An 18,479-nucleotide genomic window follows, 5' to 3' on the forward strand; every position below is an offset into this window, starting at 1 on the left:
GAAGACCCTGGAGACGAGCATTGCGCAAGAAGCTTTTGCGCTTGCGCATTTCCCCGGGCAGAAGACTGGGACGAATTAGTTCAATCATGGCGGCTTCTTTCGGGAGAAACTGAAGTCTAAAAGTATATGTCTTTTTAGAGGCATTTTGTCTACATTTACCGAATTGATTTCCATTGATTTTGAGGATTCATACAGAAGGAACTTCGGTGTGGAATACCAGTGTGTTTCAACAATTTAACGCCGTGTTTTGAATCATTCATTTCAAGTTGCCGTGGGGGTGCTGGACTTAACTCTGCAAGATGGCTGGCGTTTCGCAGAATCCACCCTTTCCTGCACCTGAAGGTAATCAGCGTAGCTTGATCTGTTGTTATAATGTGATCAGAGAATAGTACAGTAGGAATATGCAGTTGAGTAAAACTTTATCATCAGATGTTTAGATTTTTGGGGTAGACCGTCCCCTACCATGCTGCAGGAAAGCTGATTAATAAACTGAATTTGTTTGCAGTTCAGGCAAGTAAATTTCTCTTGTTAACTAGGCTAAGGCTACCCGATAGATAGTAGATATGTGCATATGTTGTAGCCAGAATCTGTTCTCAGGCTAAATCAGAATAGTACTAATCAAGATTCAAACCATCATCAGTCAGGTGATTTAATATTCAGAGTAGATGTCGTATGACGTGTTGTGTAATTGGAGTTTTCTCAGCTTGAAAGTTATAGGCAGCTGGCTAAAAAGTTAACCTGACAAATTTGAACTACATGTATGTAAATTCATTGGAAAGTTTACAATTGTATCTTCATACATTTCTATCTATCAAGTTTGTGTGAAGAAAACTTACAGACAAGTGTTTGAAAAATGAGAACAGGACCGTCAGCTTCCTACTGCAATTAAATCCCTGAAATTTGCTAAGTAAAATCTTGTACTAGATATCAAAAGCTTTCTGGCTTTGGGTGTTTTAGAAATCAGATTTTATCAAAGTTATTTGACATCAAATTCCCTTGCGATCTCTAAATTAATGAGAGCCACAACTGTAGAGTCAACTAACTAAAAATATTATTTACACCTAGATCAAGAGCAGAAGAACATTATAGACAAACTTGCAAATTTTGTGGCCAGAAATGGCAGTAAATTTGAAGAGATGACTAAAGAGAAGCAGAAAGGAAATCCAAAGTTTGCTTTTTTGTTTGGTGGAGAGTACTACAACTACTACAGATGGAAAGTTTCATTTGAAATTGGTAAGTTTAACATACCTTCCACTTTCAATTTGCTAATTGCAATACATTTGCAAGAACACTTTTTATAAAAATCAAACAGTAAATTGGTAAAACACTACAGGTAGCTTTCATTAAAGTTGACACTTAAGGTTGGAATACCCTTGGCACAAAGTCACAGCTACACATCACGGTGATAAACAACTTGCAGTTAGGGATGGTACCATAGTATTTAGGGATGCTACCGTGGTATTTAAATACTTAAATGGACTTGCACCTCCATATCTTTGTCAGAAGTTTAAAACCAGATCGGAAGTGCGCAACTGCAACACTAGGAATAGGGACCACCTACATATACCACTCTGTAGGACGGCTGCAGGTCGGCGCACATCTACCTTCAGAGGCCAAAAGCTGTGGAGTAGTCTCCCAGATGAGTTTCAGTCTATCACTAATTTAGATGTATTTAAAGTAAAAATAAAACCGCATTTTTTAAGGGTATTTTTGGAAAACTAAGTTTTAGATATTTGACGTTGTAAATTAAGCTGAAAAGCCTTTTTGAGGAGATTAATAAAGTTATTATTATTATTATTATTATTATTATTATTATTATTATTATTATAAACCACTCCTTGTGAACAGCTCAGGTAACAAGTCCCAGCTACATGGTGTGGCCATAAATTGCCACAAACAGAAACATAGTTCATTTCTACTGTAGAATTTTTCAAAAATCATTGTCTCTGTGAGCAGATTTTGTTGCTGTGACAAGTTAAACAGCATCAAAACAGTTTGAGTTTATGCAGCTTATTGCAATAACAAAACAGTGTGGTGGAGATCGGGATTTTCACAAAAATTCTCTGGTACATATAAAGCAACCTGTCACGACAATGTGTTGTGGCAAAGCATTGTTGAGACTTGGCGCCTAGTGTGTACCAACCTTTTTTGCCCTGAGGGTAAAAGCTTTGATCCACTTAAGACCGCCTGATAAACAGTTCACCACTCTTTAATGGTTACAGTTTTATTATTTCATTCACAGACTATGTGAAATAAAATAATGTGAATTACATACATTTAGTTTGGAAATTTGATGCTCCATAAACCCTCCAAATTTCCTTTTTGTACCTTAAATGATAACAGAGGAGTTTGACTATTATTTTTTTTATTATTAGCTCAACAGCAAACTCAACAACATCTGCAGAACCAACAGCAGCTTGTTCAGCAAGCAGCTGCACAGTACGGCACAAATCCTCAAGCTCATCTCGTTCAACAGGCTATTGTGCAACAGTCAATCAACTCAGCACCATGGCAACAAGCTCAGCAACAGGCACAACAACAGGTAAGGGACGGACCACTAGAAAAGTTATAGGGAGGGAGGGAGGGGAATTTTCGAGCAGCAGGAATTTCTTTTTGTTATCAAATTCCTTGTACGAATTTTTTTTAGGCCATAGCATGAATATTTTTTAGGATTAATCGGCATGCATGAATTTTTTTCATTTAATCTTCCCTTGCGCAAATATTTTTTTTGTACTTTGCCCGCTCCCCCCCATAAGTTTTCTAATGGCCTGTCCCTAAAAAAGGGCAAACAAAAATAATATTGTTACATTAATTACCTTTTCCCACCCAAGTATGTACCAAATGAAAATTTAAGGGTGTAGAAGACTGAAAAATTAAATGGAACTTGAAAAGTGCTGACAGACACCATAGGATTTTGGCCACGGATACAAAAACTAGAACCACCTTCTACATGTAACTTGTGAGACACCCACCCATCTCACCCGCCCATCTTTATCTCTCAGGATCATTCTCAGTGTGACTACACTTCCCTTTGTTTTCATCTTAGATGCAGGTACTTCAGCAGCAGGCCCAAGCAGCAGCGGCGGCAGCTGCTGCTGCCGCAGCGGCCACTGTTCCCATGTACCAAGCTCCCCCTGCCCCAACTCCTGTCCAACAAGAAACTGAGATGGATTTAACAGAGCTTGAAAATCTTCTTCACAAGATCATGGAGTCATGCACCAAGGAGTCAATATCGGTGAGCTTGAAACTATGGTTTTTTGGTACATGTATGCCCTGTTTTTTGAGATGTCTCTCATAAGATACAGTTCGGTAACCTATTGATGCTTACCCTATGAAATTTATTGGCTAAAGCTGTAATATTATTATTTTTATTGTGCTTATTGTTTGTGGCTATATAATAATGATTATTATGAAAAACTGAATCATTGGATAATGTAATTCTAGAGCTCTGATTGGCTTAACCATCATGGTATATGAGCCATTATACCATGCCCTCCAAATATGGTACATGTTACTGTACGTGTCTGCTTAAAATTAAAAACAAGCTGAAAGTTGGCTGTTTTCACAAATAAAGTTGGGATGAATTTTTGATAATTTGTGGATGTTTTTAATAAAACAATAATTATTCCACTCACGCTTGTCGGATATGAGATGATTATAGCCAACTCATATCCAACGTGCACTTATGGAATACATTATTGTTAAATGTCATGCAATTGACCAGGCATTAAGGCTTTGATATGTCATGATTTCAATCAGGCTCTTTTATGTTCTGGTTGATACTGTTATTTGTTAATTAACTATTATTGGATGAGGCTGAGTATCATCTGAAGAATTATGGAGATCGAGGAGGGTGTTATCAGGGTGATAACACACTCCGAGATTATTTATTATTTATTCAAAATAATTCCTAGTTGAAAAACAAGCTAAAACATGCTTACCTCCATCAACGTTAAGTTCAATATCCCGTTTATTGGCAAGTCTAGGATTCAAAGGGTTGTTCAGTACTGCAAATATTCTCCAAATAACAGATGTCGTCCATTGAGTTGTCTTCTTGCTGTTCTTGCTATGTTTTTAGCCAATAATTTGCCTATTTCTTCTTCGTGGAACAAGTGAAATGTTCCACCATTTTTTACTCACTGCTAAAACAGCTTTCAACCTCGTCCTCAGGTCTTCTTGAATAGTTGTTCAGCTTCCTGGCAATTCTGCTGCACAACTGATGTCATTTTTTCACATATTGGAAAATTCTTCCATAGTTGGTTGACAGTAGTTGGTTACGATGAATTGTGCATGGAATTTTAGCCGATCAGACATGGAGAAATATTTTGAATGAATAATTATAATAAATTTTATTTATATTAGAATGGCAAGAACTACATCTTCACAAATACCAAGACTCCTACCCACAGTTTCCAGATAGCCCAGTACCTGCTGAAAAGGTTTGTAAAAATTAGTTCACAAACAATCAAGCATTCTGGCTTGATGCCAAAGACCTACTTGAATAGTACTGGGTTTCATAATTTTTACTACAGATTGAGTTAAACAAGCATTTAGTTATTACTCAATCAAAAATCAATTTACCTTAAGTCTCACAAATTAATCTTGTTTGATTTGAGTGTTTGTACAATGCACTTTGAAATTTTCATGGAGACTGACCCCTTTGAGGTACTTCCATATTAGCCTGTGCAGCTGGCGGTATTGCCGCCAAATCTCACTCGCCTAGTACACAATACCGCCAGCTATGCATGCTTCTTGCGTATGAAAAGGATGGAGAGCCCAACAGAAAATACAGTAATAACAGTAATATTAAATTCCTAACCCTTTTTGTCTAAGAGTCAATAGTGGAGGGAGATTAGTAACATTTTACATCTTTTGAGTGTGTGGATGAAATCCTATGGTGTTTAATACATGTTCCATTCACATATTATAAAAAGCCTTTTAAGCAGTACTTTGCATGGTGGTAGTTGTTTAGTATTCAGTTGTAACTTTTGAGTCTGTTGGTGAGATCCTAAGGTGTTAATTTTGTTTTTCTATATTCTATAAAATGCATTAATTTTTTAGGATTTTTCTCAAAGTTTCATTTTAACCACTTGTGAAGACTAATAGGGTTTAACTTTTAATTTTTACTGACAACTAAAGCACACTTTCTCACTGTTTATTTCTCTCAGAGCTCTTGGTCCTGGGATGCAGTTTCAACACAAACTTCACATAGTTTACTTGATCAATGATATTCTTCATCACTGTCAGCGAAAGGGGGCTCAGGAGCTACGTAAAGCGCTTGAAGATGTTGTTGTACCAGTGTTCTTTTCAGCACAGCTGGGAGAGACAGCAGAAAACTTGCAAAAAACTACAAAAGTTCTAGGAATATGGGAAAGCCATAATCTTTTTGAATCATCACTTTTGCAGGTTAATAATATTAGAAATGTTACATGTAATTTTATAAAATAATAATAACTGAGACAATCTTACTTTGAAATTTGGTGTTATTAATTTATTTAATAGGGAGTTAGTTTAAGATGTCATGATGATAACAGTAAGGGGAATATCAAAAAAGGAGCAGCTTAGATTAGCAAACCAAAAACTTTGAAAGAGCATCACATTTTCATGTTGCACTCTTTGTGCATTTCTTAAATGTCATTGCACAATAATATTATGGCATGAAAATGCCTATTTTTAAATTTTAGGGAGGATGTAAGTAAGCAGTGAACTTGTGTACGGTTTTTTAGGAATTTATTTCCAGCCTACAGCTGACAAAGTATTAAGCAAGATAGAATAATCATAATTGATAGTAAGCTCACTTTTTAAGTGTTTTTCGCTACTGTAGCTGACATGATATCTTAAACTCCCTACTATCCACGCCCCAGGGGGGCTACTCGGGATTTCAAGTGACGGGGATGATCGAATGGAGCAAAAAGTCAAGACCCAAAAAAATCCCTAGGGCTTCCAGCAAAACCCCAAAAAATCCCTGGACCAAAACTTAACCCCCCAAAAAATCCCATGCCTAACACGTGCGATGAAAAGCGACACCATAGTTAACTATTAAACAACAGCAAAACACGTTTGTTTGTACTTTACTCGCAGAACTACGCAGCCAGGGCACTACCGATTCTTTTTAATACCCCCAAAAAATCCCTACTCAAATCAAGCTACCCAAAAAAATACTTGCCAAATTTTCATACCCAAAAAAATCCCGGAATCGAAAATTTCAAACCCAAAAAAATCCTTCGATCATCCCCGTTACTTGAAATCCCGAGTACCCCCCCTGGGATCCACGCAGGGTGTATATGTAATAGCCTATTTCAAGTTCCAAAAACCCTGAGGAGGACAAGTGCAAGGCCTTTATAAAAAAATCTTGTTTTAACCCTTTAGACCCTAAGATCAAAATTTGAATTCTCATTTGTTGCCCCTATTCATTTCCTACAGAAGTAGAGGGGAGAAGTTGATAAAATATCAAGCAAATTTGTCTTGTGTGATCATGTCTGTAATTCTCATAACCACTCTGTTTTACAAAGTATTGATATTACAAGGGGAAATTTAATGTTGATCAGAGGCCCTGAAGTGGCCTCTTGTGCTGTGCTCATTCCTCTAGATCTTCTTTAGTTGTACAACAATTCAAATTCTTACAATCAATGATGCTTACTGGATTAACTTAAACTTCACTCCGCTTCTCTATGAAAATTTTATTGCATCAAAAGAAAGCATTTATATAAGAAAAAAGTTCAACTCCCATGCAAAGGATTGGTTTGAAACACCAACATGGCCGTTTGATGTCATGTGAAAACACTGTAAACAGAATTTTGGCATTTTGCTCATTTGGTTTTTCGGTAAAAGTCAGTTGATACATTTCACTTATAAGACCTTTTTTGATTCAGTGTCGATTATTTTAATTTCAAGGAACTGAAAAATGCTGAAGGTGCTCAGAGTAAAGTTGACGCAGCACGAGAGCAAGTATTTGGACCACAAGGTTTGAAACATTTGTTTTAGTTTGCTTTTATTATGTGACTAAGCTCTATAGTTATGCTTGAAATTACCCCGCTTAAAGGGTCAGTGGTGAGGACAGGTCGACAAGCAGAGTTGTCTGTAAATTGTTGGAGAAATGCAACAATTAATAAGGGATATGTATTTCAGGGGTAGGGAAACATATATCGCTAGGGATATTTGTTTCCTGGGTTGGGGAACACATATAGATAGGTATATCACTAGGGATGACATACGTCTGATGTTTGTTGTCTGATGTTAGATTTCAGACTTCTGACAATTATACATAATTACACATAGCCATAGTGATATGTGTTCGCCCGTTTGAGAACATCCTCGGAGACCCAGGGGCAGATAGTGGGGGCGAGGGAAAGTCCAAAAGGGCGGAAAAATAGGGCACGAAGAAAAGTAAAGAACGGCGAGAAGAGCCCCTGGGGACAATGTCTTACCAGACCAGTTCCAAATGGTCACCGCCGTTCTGGCTTCTGATTGGTGCCAGAGATATGTGTTCCTGGAACAAATTTCCCTTGAAATATGTGTTCCCCTACCCAGCAAACACATATCCCTAGTGACATGTGTTCCCCTACCTGGAAAACACATATCCCTTCTGATATGTGTTCCCCTATCTGGGAAACACATATCCCTAGTGATATGTGTTCCCCTGCCCAGGAAACACATATCCCTAGTGATATGTGTTCCCTTACCCAGGAAACATATATCCCTAGTGATATGTGTTCTCCTACCTGGGAAACTTATCGTCCTATAGATATGTGTTCCCCTACCTGGGAAATGCATATCCCTAGTGACATGTGTTCCCCTACCCAGGAAAACCCAGGAAACACACATCCCTGGTGATATGTGTTCCCTACCTACCTACGTCTGATTTGACATCTGAGATTAGGCACCAGACAATAAACATCAGACGTCTGACATCAGACATGTTGTATCAGACATATGACATCAGACGTCTGATATCACACCCAGGCATTGGAACACGTATCACTAGGGTTTTTTGCGTTACGATTTTGGGGGGCTTATATTTGTAGGGGCTTATACATGGAGGGGCTTATTTTCGGAATTTTACGGTATGTTTCCTGAGTAAGGGAGCACATATCACTAGGGACATATGTTTCCTCGGTAGGGGAACACGTTTCACTGGCGAGATGTGTTTCCTGAGAAGGGAACACATATCACTAGGGATATGTTTCCTAAGTAGGGAACACATATGACTAGGGATACCGTAAAATTCCGAAAATAAGCCTCGGGGCTTATATTACATTACATTACATTGCATTGCATTGCATTGCATTGCATTACTAAATCCAAGTACAAGCCCCCCGGGGGCCTATATTCGGAGGGGTGATTTAACGGAGGGTTTTTGCGTAACGATTTTGCGGGGCTTATATTTGGAGGGGCTTATACATGGAGGGGCTTATTTTTGGAATTTTACAGTACCGTAAATCCTCTATTAAGCCCCCCGGGGGGCTTATTTTTTTCAAGCACTTTTGAGGGGGGGGGGGGCTTATTTAATTTAGCAAAACGCATCACCTGTAGCAAAAATACCGTGGTATGAGACCGAGTAGACTTACGCGTTGTACAATTAAAGTCACAGTCAAAAGTATTTATTTCACTTGTGGGAACCTAAAAGTAACAAAAACAAAATTCTTATTCTTCAAAAATGTTCTCCACAGAGAACTAGAGCGCAAAGTTGAGAAAGTTAAGCATATGAAGTTGGAGGTCATGCGGCCAAAGACCAAAAACAATATGAACTTTCAGCCTGAATAAACCATAACTGATCAGTCCACGTTGATCGTCAATTTTTTCTGTGAAGAATAAGGATTGGGGGAGGGGGAGGGGGGGGGGGGGCTTAATAGAGAGGGGGGGCTTATTAACTTTCCTCCTCTGAAAAGGGGGGGCTTATTGGAGAGGGGGGGCTAAATAGAGGATTTACGGTATGTGTTTCCTGGTTAGGGGAGCACATATCACTAGGGATATATGTTTCCTGGGTAGAGGAGCACATATCACTAGGGATATGGTTACCTGGATAGGGGAACACTGAGTAGTAGGGATATGGGATAGGGACACATATCGCTAGGGATATGTGATTTCTTGGTTGGAGAACACAGATCGTTAGGGATATGTGTTTCTTGGGTAGGGGAACACATATTCTTAGAGTTATGTGTTCCGCTTTTCATGAGGTAACCGCAGTTCTGTTATCATGGTTGCTATATTACCCATGCTTGGCGTTTTTTTAGTTAGCTTTTACTTAGACTTGACTGCAAAGAACGCAATCTAATCACGCGTGTTTGTTCTCGGTATCACTTGAAACTTATGCAATGTACCAGCGTCAGAGCAAGAGCAGTTTGAGCATGGATTAGAGGCCTTAATTTCACACTTCCTAAACTTTGGTAATAATTGTCGAATCTCCCTGAAGCAAGAACCCAAAGTACGAACACTTAGCGGTCGCTTACGGGAGGTTGTCTCTTACGAGGAATTGAACCACAGGGGGTTTCTTCCGAGAAGAAGTCCGGGCACATCTACTTTAAGGAAGAGAATCTATTGCGTGCAATGCCCTAGTTACGATTTGTGCACTTTCATGTTGTTACTAAAGTTCTTCTTATATTCTAAGTAGTATAGTGTACACAGAGATCATAAGAGATCGTAAAACTCGTCTAGTGGTTGCTTACAAGTGGTTAAAAACAATAGAAAATCATTTAACCGTCGGCCTCAATTAGAGGTCGCGGTCGCTTACAGGAGGTTGTCTTTTATGAGAGGTTGCAACTTTAAGACTTAAACTGTGTAGGTTTTGGTGTTTTGGATAGGTGGTTGCACATGGAGGTTCCACTGAAGTTACTAGTTGTTACTTTTGAGTCTTTGAATAAAATCCTGTGGTATTACCATTCAAAGGAAACCTCTTCACTAAATCAAAGGTACCATTTGTTTATAGGATTTTTATGAAAAGAGTCGGGGTTTTTTTGGCTTTTGATCCCTGTTCAGAGTAAAAGAGTAAAGGGCACAGGGCATGTTCTGTACTCTCCCCTCACCTGTGATTTCGCATTGGCTAGTACAGCTGTAAACTATTGTCATATCAAGAGTTTTAAGAGTTAAACTTTATTAATACTCTTGGCTTCTTTCAAAGGTTATTATGCACCGTCATCAGATCCATATCGGCAGTATTATCCACAGTCGCAGGCAAACCAACAAGTACCACAGACCGACCAGCAACTTGGACAAGGAAGAGAAGGTAAACTATTTGACGAATAACTGTTCTTGTTTGCTACGTCGTAAATTTAGATTTCTATTACAGTTGCAGACAAGTCAATATGTGAAAGCCAAGTACCGAGAGCAAAGAGAGTTAATGAAGTGTTAGAAAGAGGAATTCAAGCTTTATGTCCAGGCTTGCTAGAATCAAAAAGGAATTTGGGAAAGTTTAGGTAGTAGCTGGAAGAAAAGCCAAAACCTTTCACTGGAAAATGCAAACTTAAATGCCTTTCTTATGGTTTCACTCACTATGAATTCAAGATATCTAAAGGCATTTATCACATTTCAGAGTCGACTGTCTTTAAGACAGACACCATTTGGATCCGCAGTAATTGGTCATTTAGAGAGCTTTCCTTCTGCTAGAGAGTTTAATAAAATGATTGAAGAACTCAATACTGTAAGGACAAATTTGCAGGATTTGGGGAGGGGGTGGGGTGGGTGCAGAAGGTAATGTCGAGGTTTGTCCTATACTGTCGACATGAGAGGGCCATGCTTGTGCATGTCTAGGTGTTAATATCTTGGAGGGGATTTGTGTCCTTTCTCTTACCCCAGCACTTGCGCTAAGTTTTAAAGTCGAAAAAAGGAATAATATTATAAATAAATTCAAGCTTGTATGTTGCGGGTACAGAAGGTTATGTATGGCTGGAGGTCCCTGCTTAGCGATGGGTCTAGTGGCACCATACTTCACTAATGAAAAGTGAGGTAACACTTCCGGCCCCTTTACCTTTATGGCCATGAGAATGACAAACACGAACTCTAAGGGCGCTTTCAAACCATTCTCGTCACAATCACAATTTCCCTTTTAATCAAAACTCTCCAGCCAGATCAGTCAAATCGTAAATAGTATGCACGGAGGAGAAACTAAAAACTCTTTGAAAAAGCCTATTTCAAACTGACTGGTAGGGTAATGGTCCGACCGCCCCTTTCTGACAAATTGAAAGCGCCCTAATTGTCTGTGTAAGTGAAGGTGTCGCTTAAGAGGGAGTTAATTGTCTTCTGTTTTTGGTTATAATGTTCAGACAAAACACAAGATCAGAAATTAGAAACTGCTTCTCAAGAAACCAGAGGCAAAGAAAACGATCAACAGGTGAAGGAACCTATAAAGAGTGAAATCAAGGAAGAAGTCACTGAGCAAGCGACAACAGAAGACTCTGATAAAAGGGTAAAATGTGTTTTCTGTGTTGTAGTTGATTGGTGTTTGTGGAGGCGTGCTAGACTAAAGGTTTTCAATGCCTCAAACTTCAGATCTGGAAGTCTGGGTTCCAGCCTTGGACATTCCATCGCGTTGTTTGTCTTCAGTTTCGATCCATTCAGTCAAGCCGTATTAAACTTTAGAATCTGTCGTCTTCCCCAGTGACCGGTCATTTCGCTTACGAGTTGTTTCGCCGACGTCCCGTTCACTAACGTTAGCGAAACGACCGCAAACCACCTCGGTATATCTCGCTTGATGGCGAGATGGTTTGGTAGCGAGTTGACCGGATGTCCCAAGAGCTAGTGCTCGAAACTTCAGCTTTTGATCATTTTACGCTGGTGCATTGTAAACGAGCCTTATCACCTCAGTTAATAAAACAATTTTTTTTACTTTTTTGTTTTTTGCGCAGGAAGATGTACCAAGACAGCCGCCATACCAACCGGGGCCGGGGCATTTTCAGCATCCGCCTCCCTTCCCTCCTCCTTATGGTGATCAATACTTTGGTCATGGTCCCCCTCCATTCCCCCCTCGTTTTCCACCCCCGCCGGGTTATATGCCCGACTTCCGACATCCTCCTCCAATGTATGGTCACCCTCCACCCAACTTTCATGATGAGAGATTCCACGGAAGGTGAGTATATTTTGTGATTTATCCTAGTTCTCCCCTTCCCCCGTCTTCTTCTTATTGACAAACCTAATAGTAAATAAAAGCTAACTATTAATTTACAGTCAGTGCACAGCCTTAAATTGTCAGCCCGTAGCTCTCATCACTGTAGTCTGTGCTTAACCCTAGTCACCATCGGGATCGAAGGTCGAACTAGAACGGGGGCGAACGTGAAAGGGCGACACCGGCTCTTTTCCAGTCAGACAATTACACGCATGCAATTACACGCACGCATTTACACGCACGCAGTTTCCTGTCAGAGCCATTTAACGAACTTGAACCCGATAGAGAGACTGTTTTTTGACTTCTTAGCAGATGTAGTCCAAAGCGAGAACCTTGCCGCTTTTTTCATTATTGTGCTCGGCTGCTTCCTGCGCGACCCATGACAGCCTGAAAAAGAGAGGTGATACAATCTAGGCGAAGTAGAAGGCGTTTCGCGCAACACCTTACCGATCTTGACAAACCCTGACATAATTTGTTTCTCTCTGTCTCTCACGCGGGTTTTTCCGAGGAACTTCGCCGCAAATGGACAATTAGAACTTGAAATGTTGTTTTAAAAACAACTAGGCAACAGTTTTATTTTGTCTATACACTTACATCGACCAAAGAAATGACGTCGGAATACTCAAAGGGTGGGTTTTTCTGTGGTCGACAAAAGTATAGACAACGGAAAATTGTTGCGGGCGACAAGAGGAGCCCGCAATCCTAATCTTCAGGTTGTTATTACGCATGCGTCGCATATATGTAGCCGGCATTCGTTTGGACTTCTACTAAGAATGAATGGAATGCACAAAACGCAATTTGATCACGTGCGTTTGGACCTTCTATCACTCGTAATCTGATCACGCGTGTTTTGACCATCTGTGACGAAAAACACGCAAAGTACAGCGTTGGAGCAAAAGCGTTTAGACCTTTGATCGTTGTCGCCCCTTCTCCCTAACATTTGGTTATTACTAGTTGTATTTTTAAATAGATGTGAGCTACTGTTACAAAACTGTGATGCGCATGAATTTACGAAACTGAGTATGTATTTCCACGTTTCCTTTATCCAGACCGCCTCCATTCCGTGGACCCCCGCAACAATTTGACTACCAACACCAGCGGTCAGAATTCGATCAGTTTGAAGGTCGTGGTCCCCCGCCTTCGATGGTGAATGAGTACAATCACGGCAGGCCGAAAGATGAGGAGGGGTATGGTATGGATGAGTATGATATGCCTCCGGAACCCCCGCCCCCCGAGCCTATTATACCTACGGCATTGTACTACGAGCTTCCGGCAGGCCTCATGGCACCGCTTGTGGGGGTAAGAATCCTGCAGCAACTGCAGTCACTGACTGATAAATGTGTCAGAGATGTTTCTTTTTAGTTGTTGTAAAGTTCTTTTTGTCTCCGTTTCTCCATTTTTTTCTTTGCGAATAGCTCCTGCTTAACGTTTTTCGAGGCTTTCACTTGCTTTATCCTCAATAATCTCACAAACATTTTCAAAACCTCGCGCCATTTTTAACAAAACAAAGATAAACAAGTTTCCCGTCACGTCATCCATTTATCTGTACTCCAACAGATAATGGGCAACGACCAATCACAGCGCGCGCAGTATTTACATCATTGTATAATGCTGACTAGATCCTCCAGGGTTCGTCTTTTTTTTTTCTGTGCGTTGACCGTTGCTACCTACAGTAACATATGATGTTATCTTTAAACAGTTATCAGATGTGGACTACAAACCATTGGATCCTTCCATGCTACGTCTACCCGCACCTCAGCCACCAAGTGAACGGCTTTTAGCTGCGGTTGAAGCATTTTATAGTCCACCAAGTCATGAAAGGCCCAGGAACAGGTTAGTTTGAGAGTAGTTGTAATTCAGCGTGGTGAGCAATTTTGTGATTGGCTGGAAAAATCTCGTGCGAATTTTTCAACCAATCAGGGAAAAGCCTCGTTTTCACGGGCAAGTTGGTCCTTGTCAAGTTTGCCCAGTATGAAAGGGTGCTCTTGTTAACCGTTTAGGTCCCAAGAGTGACCAACACCAATTTTCTCCTAACAACATCAGCAGATCCACAAGAGTAAAGGTTATGAGAATTAATAAATTGATTACCAAAGGGAGAATGCTATGATCTTAAACCAAATTCTCTCAATTATTCTTAAAGTAAAGGTATGGAGATCAGTCTGGAGAATTTGTTTGTTGATCTCGGGGCTTAATGCGTTAATGAGGCTTATATAAAAACAAAATTCAATTATCGAGGGCAAACGGTTGCTTGCGGTTTTCCATTGGCTGCCTGCACCGAGGCTTAACGTATGTCTCTTAAATTGACAGAAGCAAAGGCATTCCTAGTCTAGTCGATTCTTTTCAGCTTTCCAATAGGTTTTTCGAAACGGAAATGGCCTATCTAACGAGGCTAAGTGCAAAACCTTTCTTGTAGAAATAAGTTTTATTTGCGTGAGAAAAAGTCATTTTCATAGCAATGGCTTCGCTCTTATCCTCACCTTGAAACAGAGGCCTGGTGCAACCCGGAAATGGCCTTTTTTCTGGGAAAAGTATCTTTGCCAAGTTGCTAAAGTAACTTTTAAACTTAATTCTAAGCTTAAAAAGCTCGCTCTGTAACAGTTATCTAGCAATTCATGTGCTTTTTTCTCTGATTTCGTCGGCTAAAAACATGAAGCAAATTGGTGTTTTTTGTTCTCCAGTGAAGGATGGGAACAAAGCGGACTGTTTGAATTTTACAAAGCAAAGTTGAGGTATATCAAGGACCGCGAAGAAGCAGAGAAAAACAAAGTCCCAGAAATCGCACCAAGCCGATCAAGGTAAGAAAAACACCTTGAGATGCTAACAAACACCAAAGATGACATTTTGTCACCTACCATTACATCTCCTAGCCTACGAGGGTAGTTTTGCTCTAAACTCGGAAAAGGCCTCTGTGCATGCCCTCAAAGACTATTCTTTCCTCTTAGGTCGAGGTCCCGGTCCAGATCACCCCGCCGTTCAAAATCTCGTTCCCAGTCTCCTCGTCAGCGGCGATCTCGTTCTCGTTCCAGGTCTCCCAGGAGGCGTCGCAGTCGGTCTGTATCTCCAAGAAGGAGAAGGTAAATTGTAATAGTATTGTTAATGTGTAATTAGATGAGGCTTTAAAAGTGAAAACACCTCTCATTTCCTCCCACGTACCCAACCAATCAAGAAAGGAGTTGTCACTTATTGGAAGAAGCGTTGCGTGACAACACCAAGAGAGCAAGTATATTTTAATTATCCTTTTCCGTACGTCTAGGTCACGCTCACGTTCAAGATCACCGCGTTCTCGCTCCAGGTCACGCTCTCGTTCAAAGTCACGCTCACGGTCACGCTCTCGATCCCGTTCACGATCAATTTCGCCTATGTTCAAGTCAAACAGAAGTCCTGGTAGAAGCCCAACGCCGCCAAGTTTTCAGTAAGTGGTTGATTTTACACCATTCCTGTTGGTATATAGTAGCAAACGGTTCGAGGAATGGTCAATTTATAATTTACCTCTTGTTTTCTGTTTTCAGTCCAACTTATACATCCAAGGTACCCGAGCAAAGGCTTGATGAGAGTAATGTAGGACATCAGATGCTGAAGAAAATGGGTGAGTTGTTGGAATAATGCTTGTTTTCACCATACGAAATAGAGAGTTCCAAGTAGAGTTTTTCGGGATGCGGGATTTCCCTTACTTAAAGTGCAGAATGCAGGATCTTAAAGCAAAATGGGGGCGAGTGCTCGGGACGCGGGATGGCAAAAACAACCCTCGGGATTACAGGACTGAATGAAAATTTGGGTCTTGATGACTGGATTGAAGAACTTCATTAGGGACCCTCAAAATAACCCACAGAGAAGTTGACTGGCATATATATATGTTGTAGTTAATTTTTTCATCTCAGGTAATTTTTATTTGTCTTTTGTTTCAACTTCATTAGCAGACATTACCATACCCAAAAACAAAAGAAAAACAAAAATTACCTACAACGCATACACACGGCAAATCGACTAAAACATTCAAAGTTTAAACAAACACCCTAATTTTTTTCCCTACAGTTTTGAAATTAACTTGCTGTCGCTATAGTTGCCTGCTTAGCGTAATATTTATTTATTGATCTATTAATTAATTTATATATATATATTTTTATTTTTACAGGATGGGGCGGAGCAGGCCTGGGGAGAAGCCAGCAAGGAATCAGTGATCCGATATCAGGGGGGGAGGTTCGGGATAAGTTTGATAAGTACAAGGTGAGGGTCCACTGTTGTTTCCAACAGGCGGGCAAAGGCGAGCAACGCGATCCCCCGCATTTATCTCCTGGAGCTCCTGGGAGTATGGGGGTGGGAGAGGGAAGAGGGAAGAACGCCCCGCCGCTAGAGTGCCCCAGGGAATTTGCACGCAGGGAAACCAATTGCGCTATCCACTAGCCTCATACTTATCCCCTGATTAGTGATTTATCCGGTGGATAGCGCTATTCAACGCTTGTGTAACCCGGGCCAGATCTTTTCCAAGTGTTTTGTCCTTTTTTGTGAGTTTTTTTGTTACAGATCAGACTCGTAATTTAGAAAATACCAGTTGCTTTTTATGAACCATAACATTAGTTTAACGATCACTTTTGTCACTTTTCAGGGAGTTGGAAGTGAAATGAACGATCCTTTTGAAGCGTACAGAAAAAGCAAAAGTTACTCCTTCATTGGTTCTCGCATTGGTAAGTACTTTAGCCAACTCATGCAGTAGAACAATGAAATTAACACTTTCAGCATTCACTTGTTTTCAATGATCCCCTTTCAGTCATAGCCGGTGGCGGACTCCTCCAGAAGAGGTTTTATGTTCGCGGATTCAGCCATGTACCATAAATGGTCGATTAAGCACCGCACCTTTACCGAAAATAACTAAATAAGCGCCGCTCTCGAATGAACGCCGCGGTGCTAATTTGGGTTCTCACGCCCCACTTATCACGCTTGACGTAATGAAAACCATATGGTTTGAGAAATAAGACCTCGACCAACTCGTGAGTTGTAAAGTTTTAATGTAAAAACAAACTCTTGAAACCGGGTTCCTATAACAGTTCGAGGTATACATAATTTATATTAAATTGTGCATACCTAGTACGCGCGTGACTTAATTCTATCTATATTCCCCTCAATGTTTCACTTGTAGTTAAAATAAGCGCCGCATCTTTAACGGGGGAAATGAAAGACGCGCCGCGATGCTTACTCGATCATTTACGGTAATAAAGGACAGTTCCAAAGTACCTTTCAGTAACGTTCTTCTGAAAAATCACATTTATGAGTTTATCCAAAGACTGAAAAGTTACATTCATCTTGAACATCATAATTAAAAGTACCACGAGAAAGTACTACTCAGTTTCTGTTGTTTATAATTTTATTTCTCTCTAATTTGTTCATTTTTCGTCAAAAAACTTTGTAGTTAAAATCTCAATTATCTTTTTCGTCTTGGAGTATAAGCGCATGGTGCCAAAAGGAGCTAAAAACGTAAACTGTTTTCTTTTCGTTCTCAGCTAAATCTGAGGAAAGAGCCGCTGCAAGAAGAGAAAATGTGAAAGAGGCAGCCAGGAGAGAGAAAAACGAGGATAGATGATCGTTCATGCAGTCAATTAGCGTCAATGGCGGGACCCTGGTGACGATAAACACTTTGAATCAAATAAGTGTTACTTGATCAGCCCGTTATCCAGGCGGTGTTGCCAAGCAACGTGACTAAGCGTTTCAACGAGAACCTGTCTTGAAAACTTTCGTTGATGTCTCGAAAAACCCTGCAGTTTTCGGTTTTGTTAATAGACTAAATATTCTAAGGGAATGCCAGAAAGCAAGCTCTAGTCTTGCACACTCTCTTGTACAGTTATAGCGAGAACTGCGAAAGATGCAAGAACTGCAGTGTGTCGAGACTAAAGAGCTGATTATCTTGGCGATGCAGGACAAGATGACGAAAAGAAGTTGTTCTTTTCCGACTAGACGACTGCCTGGGGAATTTCTTCCCTTGTCCTGCCTTTGCACGTTGGAAAGTGAAAATTAAATATTACATCACATAAAAATTGTTTCAGACCTTTTTAAGTCGAAAGGTGTGCAGTCTGTTCTAGGCTCTCGAATATTAAGGTCGAGACAAGGAAAAACATGTTTTGCTCGCCTCCATTGTAGTTCAACACAATAATTGCCTTGCCTACCCCACTGAAATTCACTCAATCCACCGCAAGATAATCTATCTTTGACACCTCTCTCCCTTGACTATCTTTCAAAAATCAAAGACAAGGAGTATCTTATATCAACCAAGAATGTGCAATAATTTTCCTTTCGCTAAAATCTTTTACGTTCTTTTTGTGATTCAGGGTCATAAGCGAGACTCCTCTTCCCATTCTTCCCTCCTTCTTTATAGATATAAGTTTACGTCAAA

The 18,479-nt window shown here is 40.2% G+C and overlaps 1 protein-coding gene across 1 annotated transcript; it reads left to right on the forward strand.

Annotated features, from left to right (window-relative positions):
- The first annotated feature begins 61 nt into the window (after positions 1 to 61).
- Positions 62 to 18,123, forward strand: LOC140953578 (calcium homeostasis endoplasmic reticulum protein-like). Its single transcript, XM_073402993.1, has 19 exons — positions 62 to 342; positions 1,066 to 1,233; positions 2,376 to 2,542; positions 3,047 to 3,235; positions 4,363 to 4,439; positions 5,169 to 5,406; positions 6,895 to 6,964; positions 10,118 to 10,222; positions 11,259 to 11,401; positions 11,841 to 12,061; positions 13,147 to 13,396; positions 13,797 to 13,930; positions 14,776 to 14,892; positions 15,040 to 15,171; positions 15,351 to 15,509; positions 15,607 to 15,683; positions 16,230 to 16,321; positions 16,701 to 16,779; positions 17,593 to 18,123. The coding sequence occupies exons 1-19, from the start codon at positions 300 to 302 to the stop codon at positions 17,670 to 17,672; spliced, it is 2,541 nt and encodes an 846-aa protein (XP_073259094.1). The 5' UTR covers positions 62 to 299; the 3' UTR covers positions 17,673 to 18,123.
- Positions 18,124 to 18,479: the final 356 nt, after the last annotated feature.

This window comes from Porites lutea, chromosome 12, assembly GCF_958299795.1.
Source record: "Porites lutea chromosome 12, jaPorLute2.1, whole genome shotgun sequence".
NCBI lineage: Eukaryota > Metazoa > Cnidaria > Anthozoa > Scleractinia > Poritidae > Porites > Porites lutea.